The sequence below is a fragment of the Salvelinus fontinalis genome, chromosome 12, assembly GCF_029448725.1.
Source record: "Salvelinus fontinalis isolate EN_2023a chromosome 12, ASM2944872v1, whole genome shotgun sequence".
NCBI lineage: Eukaryota > Metazoa > Chordata > Actinopteri > Salmoniformes > Salmonidae > Salvelinus > Salvelinus fontinalis.
Genome location: NC_074676.1, coordinates 8,157,758 through 8,175,526, shown reverse-complemented (window position 1 = coordinate 8,175,526; position 17,769 = coordinate 8,157,758). Strand labels below are relative to the sequence as shown.

General features: G+C 44.3%; 1 protein-coding gene across 2 annotated transcripts in view; it reads right to left on the bottom strand.

Moving 5' to 3' along the window:
* LOC129866724 (carbohydrate sulfotransferase 8-like) overlaps positions 1-17,769 on the bottom strand; it is an 89,889-nt gene that overhangs the window by 2,593 nt on the left and 69,527 nt on the right. Inside the window, exons 1-4 of one of the 2 annotated variants that reach the window (XM_055939560.1) lie at positions 13,239-13,477; positions 13,046-13,118; positions 580-620; positions 28-437 (exon numbers count right to left, since the gene is read on the bottom strand). In XM_055939560.1, coding sequence (XP_055795535.1) covers positions 28-437; positions 580-620; positions 13,046-13,118; positions 13,239-13,319 — 605 coding nt within the window. In that variant the 5' untranslated portion in view covers positions 13,320-13,477. Of the gene's footprint in view, positions 1-27; positions 438-579; positions 621-13,045; positions 13,119-13,238; positions 13,478-17,769 lie in introns of those variants that run through there. The other variant, XM_055939559.1, reaches the window with a different exon arrangement.

Below are 17,769 nucleotides of genomic sequence, written 5' to 3'. Positions count from 1 at the left end.
TGAAATGAACCACTAAAGTTACAACACCTGTCCTCCACGTAGACGCGGGACACCTGCCGGCGGGACACGGGGCGCTCGGTGACACCCGGCTGGTATTTGGCGCAGACCTCCCTGAGCAGGCGGCGGCGGGACGCCTGGGTTTGCTCCAGGCCCTGTAGCCGACTGTCCTCTTCACCAGAGCGGGCACCACCAGGGGTTACAGACCCGCTCTTTAACAGCAGCTTCCTGTGGCGTTTGGTGAGGGGTCGCCTGGTGCTCTCGGCCTGCTGGTCCTCAGAGGTTGGGGTGGCTGGGTGGGGCAGCCACTGGAAGGCTGGAGGTTGTCTGGGGCTAGGAGTAGGGAGGCTGGGGTAAGAGGACATCTCTACCCCTGGTGCTCCATGGAAACCTCCACCCAGGTTGATGCCTATAACGACTGCACTGTCAAAGGATTGCTCCTGTGGCACATGGAACAATTGTTAACAGAAGCTCAATTTTACGGATATAGTGCTTGTTTCTCAAGAATCCACAAGATGGTGCCATTACATTATTTTGAGTGAACTGAGCTAACAGTGATCTGATCTGATCCAATAATCGTACCTTTGGAATTGGCCACCTTGGAGCAACCATCAACTTTGCACCTAGAGAGAGAGAGAGAGAGGGGGGGGGGGGGGGGGGGGTTGAGTTTGAGAGAGATTGATAGAATCCTACATTAGTTATTACAAAAAGTCCTTTGCTGGTAACAAGTTTCTCCAGCTGAGCTGAAATAGTTATCAAGAGAGAGCCTGGAGGAGAGATGGTGTCTATTACCGATGGTACTATAGGAGGAGGGTCCATTTCATCACAAGATTAGGTTTTTGATAGAGGGGCAAGACGTGTGTGTGTGTGTGTGTGTGTGTGTGTGTGTGTGTGTGTGTGTGTGTGTGTGTGTGTGTGTGTGTGTGTGTGTGTGTGTGTGTGTGTGTGTGTGTGTGTGTGTGTGTGTGCCTTGCCAAGTGATATTCTTTAGACTGGGAAAAGTGACTATGCATAATAGGACAGGAATTGTTACAGGACTGGTGAGTAGGGATGCCAAAAACTGCTTTGTCATCAAAATATACAGTGCCTTTCCCGAAAGTATTCAGACCCCTTGACTTTTTCCACATTTTGTTACGTTACAGCCTTATTCGAAAATGGATTAAATAAAACAAATCTGAAATCTACACACAATACCCCATAGTGACAAAGTGAAGAGGGTTTTAGACATTTTTGAAAATATATTAAAAATAAAAAGATGGCTTATTTACATAAGTATTCAGACCCTTTGCTATGAGACTAGAAATTTAGCTCAGGTGCATCCTGTTTCCATTGATCATCCATGAGATGTTTCTACACAAAAAAGCTCAAAAACCAAGCCATGAGGTCGAAGGAATTGTCCGTAGAGCTCCGAGACAGGATTGTGTCAAAACACAGATCTGGGGAACTCCAACATTCTTAAATGGAAGAAGTTTGGAACCACCAAGAATCTTCCTAGAGCTGGCCGCCCGGCCAAACTGAGCAATCAGGGGAGAAGGGCCTTGGTCAGGGAGGTAACCAAGAACCCGATGGTCAATCTGACAGAGCTCTAGAGTTCCTCTGTGGGTTGGGAGAACCTTACAGAAGGACAACCATTTCTGCAGCACTCCACAAATCAGGCCTTGGTGGTAGAGTGGCCAGACAGAAGCCACTCCTCAGTACACACATGACAGCCTGCTTGGAGTTTGCCAAAAGGCACCTAAAGACTCTCAGACAATAAGAAACAAGATTCTCTGGTCTGATGAAACCAATATTGAACTATTTTGCCTGAATGCCAAGTGTCACGTCTGGAGGAAACCTGGCACCATGAAGCATGGGGATGGCAGCATCATGCCGTTGGGGTGTTTTTCAGAGTCAGGGACTGGGAGACTTGGCAGGATCGAGGTAAAGATGAATGGAGCAAAGTACAGAGAGATCCTTGATGAAAACCTGCTCCAGAGTGCTCAGAAACTCAGACTGGGGGCGAAGGTTCGCGTTCCAACAGGACAACGACCCTAAGCACATAGCCAAGACAATGCAGGAGTTGCTTCGGGACAAGTCTCAATGTCCTTCAGTGGCCCAGCCAGAGCCCGGACTTGAACCCTATCGAACATCCCTGGAGAGACCTGAAATTAACTGTACAGCAGCGCTCCCCATCCAACCTGACAGAGCTTGAGAGGATCTGCAGAGAAGAATGGGAGAAACTCCCCAAATACAGGTGTCCCAAGCTTGTAGTGTCACACCCAAGAAGACTCGAGTCTGTAATCGCTGCCAAAGGTGCTTAAAACCTCTAACGCCTGTAACGGGTGACGCTCTCCTCATCCTCGGAAGAGGTGAGGAGAGAAGGATCTTCAGACCAAAACGCAGGCTCAGGGAAATAAGCCATCTTTTATTTAACAACGCTGATGGCAAAACACGAAACGAAACAAACACTTTCCAAACTACAAAATAACAAAACGACGTTGACGAAACCTGAACATAAACTTACATAACTAAACATAAACTTACGTACAGGAAACAGACGACATCGAAACGAAAACGAAACAAACAAACGCTACAGTCCAGTGTGGTACGAACAAACATACTGACACAGGAGACAATCACCCACAAACAAACAGTGAGAATGCCCTACCTAAATATGACTCTTAATTAGAGGCAAACGCAAACCACCTGCCTCTAATCAAGAGCCATACCAGGCAAACCGAAACCAACATAGAAACAGATAACATAGAATGCCCACCCAACCTCACGTCCTGACCAACTAACACACAAAAACTAACATAAATAGGTCAGGAACGTGACAGTACCCCCCCCCCCACAAGGTGCGAACTCCGGACGCACCAGCACAAAGTCTAGGGGAGGGTCTGGGTGGGCATCTAACCACGGTGGTGGCTCAGGCTCCGGGCGCGGTTCCCACCCCACCATAATCCATCCTAGCCCCCTCCCTTCAAGAATGTCCACCCTCTTACTTCCCCCACAAAATCCTCCTAATAACATATCTAATAATGACAATACCGGGACAGAGAGATAAACCAAGACAGAGGGATAGATAAGACTATAGAGGTAGATAAAGATAGAGAGGGAGATCAGGATAGAGGGGCAACTCCGGACTGAAAGGCAGCTCCGGACAGAGAGACAGCTCTGGACTGATGGGCAGTTCTGGGTATCTAGCCTTTTCAGGCTGAAGGGCAGCTCATGGCTGACTGACGACTCTCGAGGCTCATGGCTGGCTGACGGCTCTCGACGCTCATGGCAGGCTGACGGCTCTCGACGCTCATGGCAGGCTGACGGCTCTCGACGCTCATGGCAGGCTGACGGCTCTCGACGCTCATGGCAGGCTGACGACTCTCGACGCTCATGGCAGGCTGACGGCTCTCGACGCTCATGGCGCTCTGACGGCTCTGGCTGCTCATGGCGCTCTGACGGCTCTGGCTGCTCATGGCGCTCTGACGGCTCTGGCTGCTCATGGCTCGCTGGCGGCTCTGGCAGATCCTGTCTGGTTGGCGGCTCTGGCAGATCCTGTCTGGTTGGCGGCTCTGGCAGATCCTGTCTGGTTGGCGGCTCTGGCAGATCCTGTCTGGTTGGCGGCTCTGGCAGATCCTGTCTGGCTGACGGCTCTAGCGGCTCCTGTCTGGCTGACGGCTCTAGCGGCTCCTGTCTGGCTGACGGCTCTGTAGGCTCATGGCAGACGGGCGGCTTTGCAGGCTCATGGCAGACGGGCGGCTTTGCAGGCTCCTGGCAGACGGATGGCTCAGACGGCGCTGGGGAGACGGATGGCTCAGATGGCGCTGGGGAGACGGATGGCTCAGATGGCGCTGGGGAGACGGATGGCTCAGATGGCGCTGGGGAGACGGATGGCTCAGATGGCGCTGGGGAGACGGATGGCTCAGATGGCGCTGGGGAGACGGATGGCTCTGGCCGGATATGGCGCACTGTAGACCTGGTGCGTGGTGCCGGAACTGGAGGCACCGTGCTAATGACAAGCACCTTCCTACTAGTGCGGGGAGCAGGGACAGGGCACACTGTATTCTCAGAGCCTACTCTATCCCTGATGCGTGGTACCGGCACTGGTGACGCCGGGCTGAGGACAAGCACATCAGGATTAGTAGGGGGAGAATATACAGTGTGTACAGGGCTCTGGAGACGCACTGGTAGCTTAGTGCGTGGGGCCGGAACTGGAGGCACCGGGCTAGATACACGCACTACAGGGAGAGTGCGTGGAGGAGGAACAGGGCTCAGGATACGCACTGGTAGCCTAGTGCGTAGTGTAGACACTGTAGGTACTAGGCTGGGGCGGGGAGGTGGTGCCGGAAATACCGGACCGTGGAGGCGTACTGGCACTCTTGAGCATTGAGCTTGCCCAACCTTACCTGGTTGAATACTCCCGATTGCCCGACCAGTGCGGGGAGGTGGAATAACCCGCACCGGGCTATGTAGGCGAACCGGGGAAACCATGCGTAAGGCAGGTGCCATGTATGCCGGCCCGAGGAGACGCACTGGAGACCAGACGCGTTGAGCCGGCCTCATGACACCTGGCTCAATACCCAATCTAGCCCTACCAGTGCGGGGAGGTGGAATAACCCGCACTGGGCTATGCACTCGTACAGGAGACACCGTGCGCTCTACTGCGTAACACGGCGCCTGCCCGTACTCCCGCTCTCCACGGTAAGCCTGGGAAGTGGGCGCAGGTCTCCTACCTGCCCTTGGCCCACTATCTCCTAGCCCCCCCCCAAGAAATTTTTGGGAATTACTTACGGGCTTTTTCGGCTTCCGTGCCAGACGCGTTCCCTCATAGCTCCGGTTCCTCTCCCAGGTAGCCTCTGCTCTCCTCAATGCCTCCACCTGTTCCCATGGGAGGCGATCCCTCCCAGCCAGGATCTCCTCCCAAGTGTAGCAACCCTTTCCATCCAAAACATCGTCCCATGTCCATTGCTCCTTTCTCTCCTGTCCCTTACTCCGTTTCGTTTTCCCTTGCCGCTTGGTCTTAGCGTGTTGGTGGGTGATTCTGTAACGGGTGACGCTCTCCTCATCCTCGGAAGAGGTGAGGAGAGAAGGATCTTCAGACCAAAACGCAGGCTCAGGGAAATAAGCCATCTTTTATTTAACAACGCTGATGGCAAAACACGAAACGAAACAAACACTTTCCAAACTACAAAATAACAAAACGACGTTGACGAAACCTGAACATAAACTTACATAACTAAACATAAACTTACGTACAGGAAACAGACGACATCGAAACGAAAACGAAACAAACAAACGCTACAGTCCAGTGTGGTACGAACAAACATACTGACACAGGAGACAATCACCCACAAACAAACAGTGAGAATGCCCTACCTAAATATGACTCTTAATTAGAGGCAAACGCAAACCACCTGCCTCTAATCAAGAGCCATACCAGGCAAACCGAAACCAACATAGAAACAGATAACATAGAATGCCCACCCAACCTCACGTCCTGACCAACTAACACACAAAAACTAACATAAATAGGTCAGGAACGTGACAACGCCTGCCTAACCCGGATCCGGGATCCCCCCCAACACAAAAGCTGACTAGCATAGCCTAGCCTAAAGTTACAGGGATATCATAAAATAAAATGTTCATGAAATCACAAGTCCAAGACACCAAATGAAAGATACAGATCTTGTGATTCAAGCCATCATCTCTGATTTGTAAAATGTTTTACAGGGAAGACACAATATGTAAATCTATTAGCTAACCACTGTTAGCAAAAGACAACAATTTTCTTACTCCACCATTTTCTTACTGCATCAGTAGCTATAACCAATTCGGCCAAATAAAGATATTGATAGCCACTAACCAAGAAAAAACCTCATCAGATGACAGTCTGATAACATATTTATTGTATAGGATAGGTTTTGTTAGAAAAATGTGCATATTTCAGGTAGAAATCATAGTTTACAATTGCACCCACCATCACAACTCGACTCGAATAAATACAGAGAGCAACGTGTATTACCTAATTACTAATCATAAAACATTTCTTAAAAATACACAGCGTACACTAATTGAAAGACACAGATCCTGTGAATCCAGACAATATTTCAGATTTTCTAAGTGTCTTACAGCGAAAACACAATAAATCGTTATATTAGCATAGCACATGTGCAAACATTACCCCAGCATTGATTCACGGCAAAAAGAGCGATAGCATTATCACCACCAAAATGTATTAATTTTTTCACTAACCTTCTCAGAATTCTTCAGATGACACTCCTGTAACATCATATTACAACATACATATAGAGTTTGTTCGAAAATGTGGATATTTAGCCACCAAAATCGTGGTTATACAATGAGAAAAGTAGCCAAGCTGGTCAGAAAATGTCGGGCGCCATATTGGACAGTGATCTAGTCTTATACATAAATACTCATAAACTTGACTAAAAAATACAGGGTGGACAGCGATTGATAGACAATTTAGTTCTTAATGCAATCGCTGAATTACATTTTTTAAATTATCCTTACTTTTCAATACAGGTTGCGCCAAAGCGAAGCTACCCCAAAGAAAATGGCGGCATAAGCGTTTAACATTTTTCGACAGAAACACGATTTATCATCATAAATAGTTCTTACTATGAGCTGAACTGCCATCAGAATCTTGGGCAATGAATCCTTTCTCCGGTCTAATCGTCTTTTGGTCGAAAGATGTCCTCTTGTCCCGTCGAAATGGCCACTAACGTTCCCCATGCACTCAAAGTGCCCAGCTCCTCGAGGTGCGTCACACAGAAATGCCATAAAATCGCCCTAAACGGATATAAATTGCTATAAAACGGTTTAAATTAACTACCTTATGATGTTTTTAACACCTATAACAAGTAAAAACATGACCGGAGAAATATTACTGGCCAAACAACAGCTTGGAAGGAGGCAAGTCCGACGTCCATCGTGCGTCAGGCGCAGAGACGAAAGAAAGCTACTTCCGGTCATTGGTCTTTTATACAGGCCCTGATTGCGCAATCGACTGCATTCAAAGCGTCACCACTTACTGACATCTAGAGGAAGACGTAGGCAGTGTTTGTTTCCCCATAGCATTTACAGGGACATTACAACTGACCTGGGAACAGGGGCCAAGATTTCTGAAATCTCACTCCCTGTCATGAAAAGTGCTGTAGAAGGAGTTCTGTTTCACGCAGAGACATAATTCTAACGGCTATAGAAACTAGAGAGTGTTTTCTATCCAATAATAATAATAATATGCATATTGTACGAGCAAGAATTGAGTACTAGGCAGTTTAATCTGGAGACGAATTTATGCTAAGTCGAAACAGCACCCCCTATATTCGCAAGAAGTTAAACAAAGTACTGAGTAAAGGGTCTGAATACTTATGTGATCCGTTTTTTTAAACAGTTTTTGCTTTGTCATTATGGGGTATTGTGTGTAGATTGATAAGGAAAAACAACTATTTAATCAATTTTAGAATAAGGCTGTAATGTAACAAAATGTGGAAAAAGTCAAGGGGTCTGAATACTTTCTGAAGGCACTGTATGTCTTTGTTACCCTCATTGATTTGCAATACGTTATTTTATAATGCTCAAAATACAGTATATCCCTTCATACAGTTGCTTGTTTTTTTGCTTTTCCTATATCGTGCCAAACTCAGTCAAATGTTGTCTCTTAGAAGTCAGGGTAAGAAGTGGTTGACCTCTTGAGAGGAGGAGAGATTCTTCATGGCTCTTCTGCAGCTGTCAGAAAGCAGTAACCTTCAGTATTAAGATGATCCCAGGTCAACTGCTATGAAGCCATCTGGATCCCCCATTACCCTTGGTACGAACACATTAGCAGGTGCTCTGTGTTTGTGTGTGCGTGTGTGTTCTAGTAAAGAGTGGCAAGGTTGTCATTGTTATGTAAAGTATCAGTCACCCCTTGTGGAGCAGCCCAATAGCCCTGAATTTAATTTATTTCGTTTTCTTGTAGCTGCCTAGTGCTATAGAGAAGTAACACAATATTGAGTACTTGTTTTTGAAATGGTTCATGAGAAATTTAGCACGGTGTCATTATACATTCTAGATGCAACATTACATGTATCATTACATGACTGTATTTAAAAGGTAGCCGGCACTGTAGTTACTGTAGTTACAATTGTTCTCAACAGCAACATCTCTAATGTCCACGTGATGTCTTGAACATCTGCCATGGTGACTAATGATGTTTTCTGTTGTATTCCTCCATCTCTTGGGTGTCTACTTCCCTCACGAAAAAAATATTATTTTATGATGGATTATCAACACAATGTGAAAGACATTGTCTAGTGACTCAGTCCCCAGTATTGAATCATGCTTTCTGTTTGGCTGGTTTTCTGTTCTGCGACATACTTTGCCTTCGGGAAGTATTCAGACCCCTTGACTTGTTCCGTATTTTGTTAGGTTACAGCCTTATCCTAAAATTTATTGACAATTCCCCCTCCCCCCCCCACTCATCAATCTACACACAATACCCCATATTGACAAGCCAAAAACTGAAGAAAACCCCCCAGAAATATAACATAAGTATTCAGACCCTTTACTCAGTACTTTGTTTAAGCACATTTGGCAGCAATTACAGCCTCGAATCTTCTTGGGTGTGACACTACAAGCATGGCACACCTGTATTTGGGCAGTTTCTCCCATTCTTCTCTGCAGATCCTCTCCATCTCTGTCAGGTTGGATGGGGAGCGTTGCTGCACAGCTATTTTCAGGTCTCTCCAGGGATGTTCGATAGGGTTCAAGTCCGGGCTCTGGCTGGGCCACTCAAGGACATTCAGAGACTTGTCCCGAAGCCACTCCTGCATTGTCTTGGCTATGTGCTTAGGGTCGTTGTCCTGTTAGACTGGGGCGAAGGTTCACCTTCCGAGGTCCTGAGAGCTCTGGAGCAGGTTTTCATCAAGGATCTCTCTGTACTTTTCTCCGTTCATCTTTGCCTCGATCCTGACTAGTCTTCTAGTCTCTGCCGCTGAAAAACACCCCCACAGCATGATGCTGCCACCACCATGCTTCACCGTAGGGATGGTGCCAGGTTTCCTCCAGTAGTGACGCTTGGCATTCAGTCCAAATAGTTCAATCTAGGTTTCATCAGATCAGAGAATCTTGTGGTCTGAGAGTCTTTAGGTGCCTTTCGGCAAACTCTAAGCAGGCTGTCATGTGCCTTTTACTGAGGAGTGGCTTCCGTCTGGCCACTCTACCATAAAGGCCTGATTGGTGGAGTGCTGTGGAGATGGTTGTAATTCTGGAAGGTTCTCCCATCTCCACAGAGGACCTATAGAGCTCTGTCAGAGTGACCATCGGGCTCTTGGCCACCTCCCTGACCAAGGCCTTTCTCCCCTGATTGCTCAGTTTGGCCAACCGGCCAGCTCTAGAAAGAGTCTTAGTGGTTCCACACTTCATCCATTTAATAATTATGAAGGCCACTACGTTCTTGGGACCTTCAATGCTGTAGACATTTTTTGGTAGCCTTCCCGAGATCTGTGCCTCTACACAATCCTGTCTCGGAGCTCTACGGACAATTTCTTCGTCCTCATGGCTTGGTTTTTGCTCTAACATGCACTGTCAACTGTGGGACCTTATATAGACAGGTGTGTGCCCTTCCAAATCATGTCCAATCAATTGAATTTTCCACAGGTGGACTCCAATCAGATTGTACAAACATCTCAAGGATGATCAATGGAAACAGGATGCACCTGAGCTCAATTTCGAGTCTCATCGCAAAAGGTCTGAATACTTATGTAAATAAGGTATTTCTGTTTTTATTTTTAATAAATGTTTAAACTGTGTTATTATAGGGTATTTGTGTCGACTGCTGTAGATATTTATTTATTTATTTTAGAATAAGGCTGTAACTCAACAAAATATGGATAAAGTCAAGGAGTGTGAATACTTTCCAAAGGCACTGTACATAAATGCTAATTACTGGTTATGTCAATTGCACTTGTGTTGGTTGTCGAAGTAATAGCCTTCAACGGCATGTGTTCAGTTTTCCTCTTCACATATCTGGAACACCTACTGGTCGTTAGGGCTATTACTGTAGTAATACTGTATCTATTTAGGGAAGATTGTAAAGCATGCACCTGCTGCCTGCCTAAAAACCACCCCCTACCCACACATACCACCACACACAACCATCAGTCCCCTTCCTTAATTTCAGGCTTGACTCTCATGGCTCTCTAGCAATCATAGACTCACAGCCGCAACTGTAAACCTAAACTTCACTTTTTCGTCTGGAGTTTAGCGCCACGTACGTACGCACACACTCTCAGACAGACAGACAGACAGTGGCCTAACGACCCTGGCCTGCCTACGATGGAGATTATGAGAGGGGAGCGACCTGACTAGGGTTGAGTATTTTACCAATGTTCCACCCAGAGAATAAATCACTTTTCTCCAGGTAACCCGGTATTTCTCACCAAAACCGGAAGTGTCATTCAAAAACATTATAAAGCATATAAATAGGCCTATGTCTGGATTTGATTAGAGCTTTGATCGAAAAATTAAATGTGATGCGACCTGAACATGATGAGTCATACATTTTATGAGCCCTACATTAACAACATTTAAATGAGCCCAAGCCCAACAAATACCAAATGATTGTGCTATTATCTAATACATATATGATACTGGCTACTGCACATTACGCACAACAGATAAACATAAAAGCCCAAAGATGTAGCTAGCTATATGCTCTCTTGGGTAAATAAAGGGAACTAGCTCCAGTAGGCTACTCTTTTTGAGTGTGAACTTTATTACTGTACTTTATTATTATATGGACTGGAATTACGCACATCGTTCAAACCATGATTAAGCAGGGAGAGAACATGCGATTCTGGTGCAGCAAATGCAGCCTACAAAGTTACAAGTATAGGCTAGAAATTAGATTTTCATTTTGAAATATAATAGGGCCTATTTTAGAATTAGTAGGCTGACGCATTTATACCTTTCATAATATTTCCCCGAATGTTATTAGCCGACCTTCTATTTCTATGTGTTGTTGCTTCATTCCTTCCTTGCTTTCAACAGTTAAATTAAATGCGTTTTGTTTACCTTCCCTTCATCATTCTAATGACATTCTTGAATAAGATAGGACTAGAATTCAATGACGAAGACTTTCACTTCTCTTGAGGAACTTTGAATGGTTATGGGTCTGAATAAATAACTGCTTTAGCCTATCGCCATCGTGCGTTCGCTCTTCTTTCAAACGACCCGATCTATTGGCTGCTGTATTTAACATTCAGAAAACAATTAATTTAAATAGTTTTTCCCTCATCAATCTACACACAATACCCCATAATTACAAATCAAAAACACGTTTTTAGAAATGTTTGCTAATTTATTAAAATGAAAAAACGCAATGATCACATTTACATAAGTATTCAGACCCTTTAACTCAGTACTTTGTTTAAGCACCTTTGGCAGCGATTACAGCCTCGACTCTTCTTGGGTTTGACACTACAAGCTTGGAACACCTGTATTTGTGGAGTTTCTCCCATTCTTCTCTGCAGATCCTCTCAAGCTTTGTCAGGTTGGATGGGGAGAGTTGCTGCACAGCTATTTTCACGTCTCTCCAGAGATGCTCGATCAGGTTCAAGTCCGGGCTCTGGCTGAGCTACTCAAGGACATTCCGAGACTTGTCCCGAAGCCACTCCTGTATTGTCTTTGCTGTGTGCTTAAAGTCGTTGTCATGTTGGAAGGTGAACCTTCGCCCCAGTCCTGAGGTCCTGAGAGCTCTGGAACAGGTTTTCATTAAGGATCTCCCTGTACTTTGCTCCGTTCATTTTTGCCTTGATCCTGACTAGTCTCACAACTGCTGCCGCTGAAAAACACCCCCACAGCATGATGCTACCACCTCCATGCTTCACCGTAGGGATGATGCCAGGTTTCCTCCAGACGTGACACTTGGCATTCAGGCCAAAGAGTTCAATTGTGGTTTCATCAGACCAGAAAATCTTGTTTCTCATGGTCTGAGAGTCCATTATGTGCCTTTTGGCAAACTCCAAGCGGGCTGTTATGTGCCTTTTACTGAGGAGTGGCTTCCGTCTGGTTACTCTACCATAAAGGCCAGATTAGTGGAGTACTGCAGAGATGGTTGTCCTTCTGGAAGGTTCTCCCATCTTCACAGAGGAACTCTAGAGCTCTGTCAGATTGACCATCGGGTTCTCGGTCACCTCCCTGACCAAGACCCTTCTCCCCCGATTTCTCAGTTTGGCCGGGCAGCCAGCTCTAGGAAGAGTCTTGGTTGTTCCAAATTTCTTCCATTTAAGAATGATGGAGGCCACTGTATTCTTGGGGACCTTCAATGCAGCAGACATTTTTTGGTACCCTTCCCCAGATCTGTGCCTCAACACAATCCTGTCTCGGAGCTGTACGGACAAGTCCTGTGACCTCATGGCTTGGTTTTTGCTCTGACATGCACTGTCAACTGTGGAACCTTATATAGACAGGTGTGTGCCTTTCCAAATCATTCCAATCAATTGAATTTTCCACAGGTGGACTCCAATCAAATTGAGAAACATCTCAAGGATGATCAATGTAAACAGGATATACCTGTACTCAATTTCAAGTCTCATAGCAAAGGGTCTGAAGACATCTGTTTTTATGTTTAACACGTTTTTAAAAATGTCTAAGAACCTCTTTTCACTTTGTCATTATGGGGTATTGTGTTTAGATTGCTGAGGATTTTTATTTATTTAATCCATTTTTAAAAAAAGTCAAGGGGGTCTGAATACTTTTCGAAGGCACTGTATAGGGCTATATATCAATCTAGAACAGGATGATCTATTTTGGATGCAATTTTAATGGAGTTGATGGAGAGATCGAAAGACTGCGAATGAGTGCTCGCGCGCGCACTGATTTAAAGCGATGATATTCCAGTGATAGGCTGTTTTAAAACTTTGCAGCTGGAATAAATAAGTACAAATGTTTACAATTAGAAAAATAAGGTGACCCCCAAAAGCCAGATGTAGATGGGTAAATTAGATGCGCATTCAGACTTTATATTACTGTAGCAGAGACTATGCTTCAGAAAATGCAGGCTTACCTGTCACAAGAAAAAAAGTTACTGTGATGAGATGAAGTATTTGTGAACTGCGTACCATACTGAGATAGGCTGTCTGTCCCCACCATGAGTGTTGATGATTCATCATGCAGAGGCCGTAGAGAAGACAGATTTAGACATTGCATATAATTTAACAGTTCCATTTCACGCCATGCTGTTCATATAAATAATTTACCGGTTTCTTGCAGTTTGTTATCCCGGGAAAAGGGAGTGGTTTTGGGCTGTAAATCCCAGTAAATCTTGGTAACCAGGCCATTCGATTCTAGACCTGACTGACAGCACGTGTCAACAGGGAGGACAGGAAGGTTGTGTCAATACCATCACACTGACCTACACAGGGTCAGCACAGGATCGATTATATACCAGACCTGTGGAGGCCTGCTACTGGTGACAGACTGAAAGAGAGGGGTGTGTGTGTGTGTGTGTGTGTGTGTGTGTGTGTGTGTGTGTGTGTGTGTGTGTGTGTGTGTGTGTGTTTTTGTACTCTGGCTCAGTTTGTAGAACATGGAGCTTGCAACGCCAGGATTGTGGGTTAGATTGGGGCGGCTAGCGTTGGGCCAGTAACCACGAAAGATTGCTAGATCGAATCCCCGAGCTGACAAGGTAAAAATATTTCGTTCTGCCCCTGAACAAGGCAGTTAACCCACTGTTCCTAGGATGTCATTGTAAATAAGAATTTGTTCTTAACTGACTTGCCTAGTTAAATAAAAAAGAAATATTCCCGAGGCCACCCATATGTAAAAATGTATACACGCATGTCTGTAAGTTGCTTTGAATAAAAGCATCTGCTAAATGTCATATGTTATATTATATTTACTGTGTGTGTGTGTGTGTGTGTGTGTGTGTGTGTGTGTGTGTGTGTGTGTGTCGTGGGGGGCTGAGCTGAAGGGCCAATTACTTACTTCCTAGGCAAGAAGCAGATTTAGACCACCTGTCTAAGGTCTCTCCACTGCCAGTCTACAGACAGACTCTATGAGTAACATCCATAACTCTGCACTCTGCTCTTTCGAAACCTCACCATGCTAACTACACTCTCGATTAAAATCTACTGTCAAACAGTGTAATTGTTTCAACTTGATAAAAGGTTGGTTACCCAGTTTCCTAACTAAATGTAATTCCATCAACTCATTAGTTGACTTGACTAACTGCATTCACGCTTCATCTTCTCTCTCAGCACTGAGCAAGAAAGGACAGTGCAACTCCATAGACTCAAACTTTGAGTGTATGGGAGGGATGTCTGTACAAGAGTAGTCACTTGTATAGACACACAAAGACACTCGTGCAGATCAGTGGCGGTCGGTGCTGTTTAAGATGAGGGAGGAGGATTTTTTTACATGAGCAAGGCCTTATTTCTATTACAGCATATTGGATGACTCTCATTCATAGTCCATTCACCCAGTTCAATGTGACAGCGATTGGTTTAGGCTACTGATACTCAAATGTCCCCTATACCCATCATGACGTTGCTACAACCTAGCCTATGAATGAAAGTTTACAACATAGGTGCACACAGGCCGGGAAACAAATTTGAGGTGACGGACGGTGACACATGGACAGACAGTGACACATTCGATACCGCCTTGCACACTCTTGCCTGCATCTAGCTGATCTAGGGTGTACTCATTAGTCCAACAGTTGAAAACAAGAGTTTTTATTGGACAAATTCAGGTATGTTTGTCCCCGTTTTGTTCTGTTTGCTTCTGTTTAAGAAATGTTTTTCAACAGAATCGGCGGAATGAATGAATACACCCTTGAACATGGGCAAACAGTTAACTTTCATAGCCATATACAAACAGCCTGTTGTATTCCTTTTCACATCTACACGTGACATTTTGAATATATTTTGTATAATTTGATCTAAAAAGGATGACGTTTATTTTTATATTTCTTTAAAAAAAAATGAAATTCACTGAGGAGGAGGGTCCTCCTCTTCTTCCTCTGAGGAGCCTCCACTGGTGTACACACACACACACACACACACACACGTATACAAACAGATTCTCACAAACATGTATAAAAACACATGCAATATGCATAAAGGAAAGTACACACACATGCTCAGAAATGCATACAGTACACTGTAAATGTATCTGTATATCCTATCAATACACATTACACAGGCCTGTCCACTCTTTACATCACAATCACACATGTCATCTTCTAAAGGGATTACCAGTAGTTTATCACACCACTTCTTTACTGGTGTGTGATGTATGACTAGGGCTGGTGTGGTGCCAATATTACCACCACACCTGCAGCCATGAGTCAGGAACGCAGTAAAATTCTATGTGACCGTTGAGTCATGGTAATCTCCTTTTATGCACTCCGGACATGTATTCGTAGTACCCAACTTACTAACGATCATCAGGTGTCTAATGGCCTGGTACTCGGGGCTCTATTGTCCCTCTAACCACTCTGATATCAATGCAAATGCTATGGAAAATCACATCGAAACTGATCATCAAAACAGTATGTACTTTTAAAACTCACCTCACTGTGATTGATCAATTTGAAGAAAGAAGTTAAACAATAGGATGAAACTGAGTGAAAAATTTGGGCATTGTGGATGTTGTTTCAATGCCTAACACAAAGAAATGGACAGCACTTTGCCTCCATTCTCTATTCCAGTCCTTATGGATTACATGCATTTTTTTGTCTTGTCCCTGTTCTTGCCTATTTGATAATGGGCCATTGTAAATCGAAAATAATTGTACATATTAGTAAAGACAAGATTGAATTGAGAATAGTCTGATGGGTGAAAATATGATCACTTGATGAGGGAACAGCAAGGAACAGAGTGCAAGCTTTTTTTGTTGCAACTTTTCAAATCCTCAATAGCCAATAGTCCCATCATGCAGCCCATATATCTTTTGTTTTCTAAGGCATTCTAAGGTTTGTATCATTTACAACTAAAGTTTCCAAATAACTATAAATCTATCATATAGGACCTGTTTCACAATGTAGACGTTCCTTGTTGCGGCTTATGTGTGGAGCCAGGAGATGCTAAATGTGTTTCTGTTATTTAATGGTCAATTACCGTGAGACTGCCAGTTTGTTTTTGCGTGGCAATAACCCGCTGACAAAATTCCATGACTGCCACAGCCCTATGTATGACTCACGGATGCAAAGACAAAAGATCTATAGACAAAATGAAAGCCAACAAAACATAAAAAGATGACAAAGCACAAAGGCAGATACAGAGATGTTTAATCTCGATGTGACAAGCACACAAACTCACTGCTGTACGAAATATGCATTCGGTGGATATTGTTTCTTGTGCTAAGGATGTACAGTGCCTTCGGGAACTATTCAGACCCCTTGACTTTTTCTAATTTTATTAGGTTACAGCCTTACTCTAAAATAGCTAAAATAGTCACCCCCCCCTCTTCAATCTACACACAATACCCCATAATGACAAAGCAAAAACTGGTTTTTAGAAAATGTTGCAATTTTATAAAAAAGTCAAAACAGAAATATCACATTTACATAAGTATTCAGACCCTTAACTCAGTACTACTCAGTACTGCAGAGATGGTTGTCCTTCTGGATGGTTCTCCCATCTCCACAGAGGAACTATAGAGCTCTGTCAGAGTGACCATCGGGTTCTTGATCACCTCCCTGACCAAGGCCTTTCTCCCCCGATTGCTCAGTTTGGCAGGGCGGCCAGCTCTAGGAAGAGTCTTGGTGGTTCCAAACTTCTTCCATTTAAGAATGTTGGAGTTCCCCAGATCTGTGTCTTGACACAATCCTGTCTCGGGGGTCTACGGACAATTCCTTCGAACTCATGGCTTGGTTTTTGCTCTGACATGCGCTGTCAACTGGGGGACCTTATATAGACAAGTGTGTGCCTTTCCAAATCATGTCCAATAAATTTAATTTACCAGAGGTGGACTCCAATCAAGTTGTAGAAACAGCTCAAGGATGATCATTGGAAAAGGGATGCACCTGAGCTCATTTTCGAGTCTCATAGCAAAGGGTCTGTAAATGTGATATTTTAAGTTTTTTATTTTTAATCAGTAGCAAAAATGTCTGAAAAATGTGTTTTTTCTTTGTTATTAATGGGGTATTGATAGTAGATTTGAGGACTTTTTAAATGTTATTTAATCCATTTTAGAATAAGGCTGTAATGTAACAAAATGTGGAAAAAGTTGAGCGGTCTGAATACTTTCTGAATGCACTGTTTATAGCTACTTTCTGCATGAAAGCATGGAGTAATCAAAGAGAATCGACAATATATTAATGCATAATCTTCTATTTTATTAATGCGTCAGCCAGAGCAGAGCAGTGGTCGATTGAACTTAGTACTTTGCATAGTTGCTGTCATCCCACATTGGCCCACATAACCTTGGTATGACTTAAAGTAGACCTGCAGCTCCAGCTCACCTGGTCTCAGTCAACTGTTGTGTGCACAGAAGAACAGTCATGTTAATGTCAGTCATGTGTCCATTCATCAGTTAAGAGAACAATGTATGAACATGGAGACTGGAGAATTTAGACTACTATACGCTAATGGTGGTTTGTTGCTAGTGTGACATGGTGTTCCCATTTTTCCTCTACAATGGCAAATAACTTGAATGTGTATGTATGCATACTGTATCCACTGCATGCATACTGTATGTCAATGTGTTTAAGTGCACTTATGCAATGAAACCATTTCCATTTGGTTTCAAAATTCTACCCAGCCAGTCACACCATGTCAGGAAGAT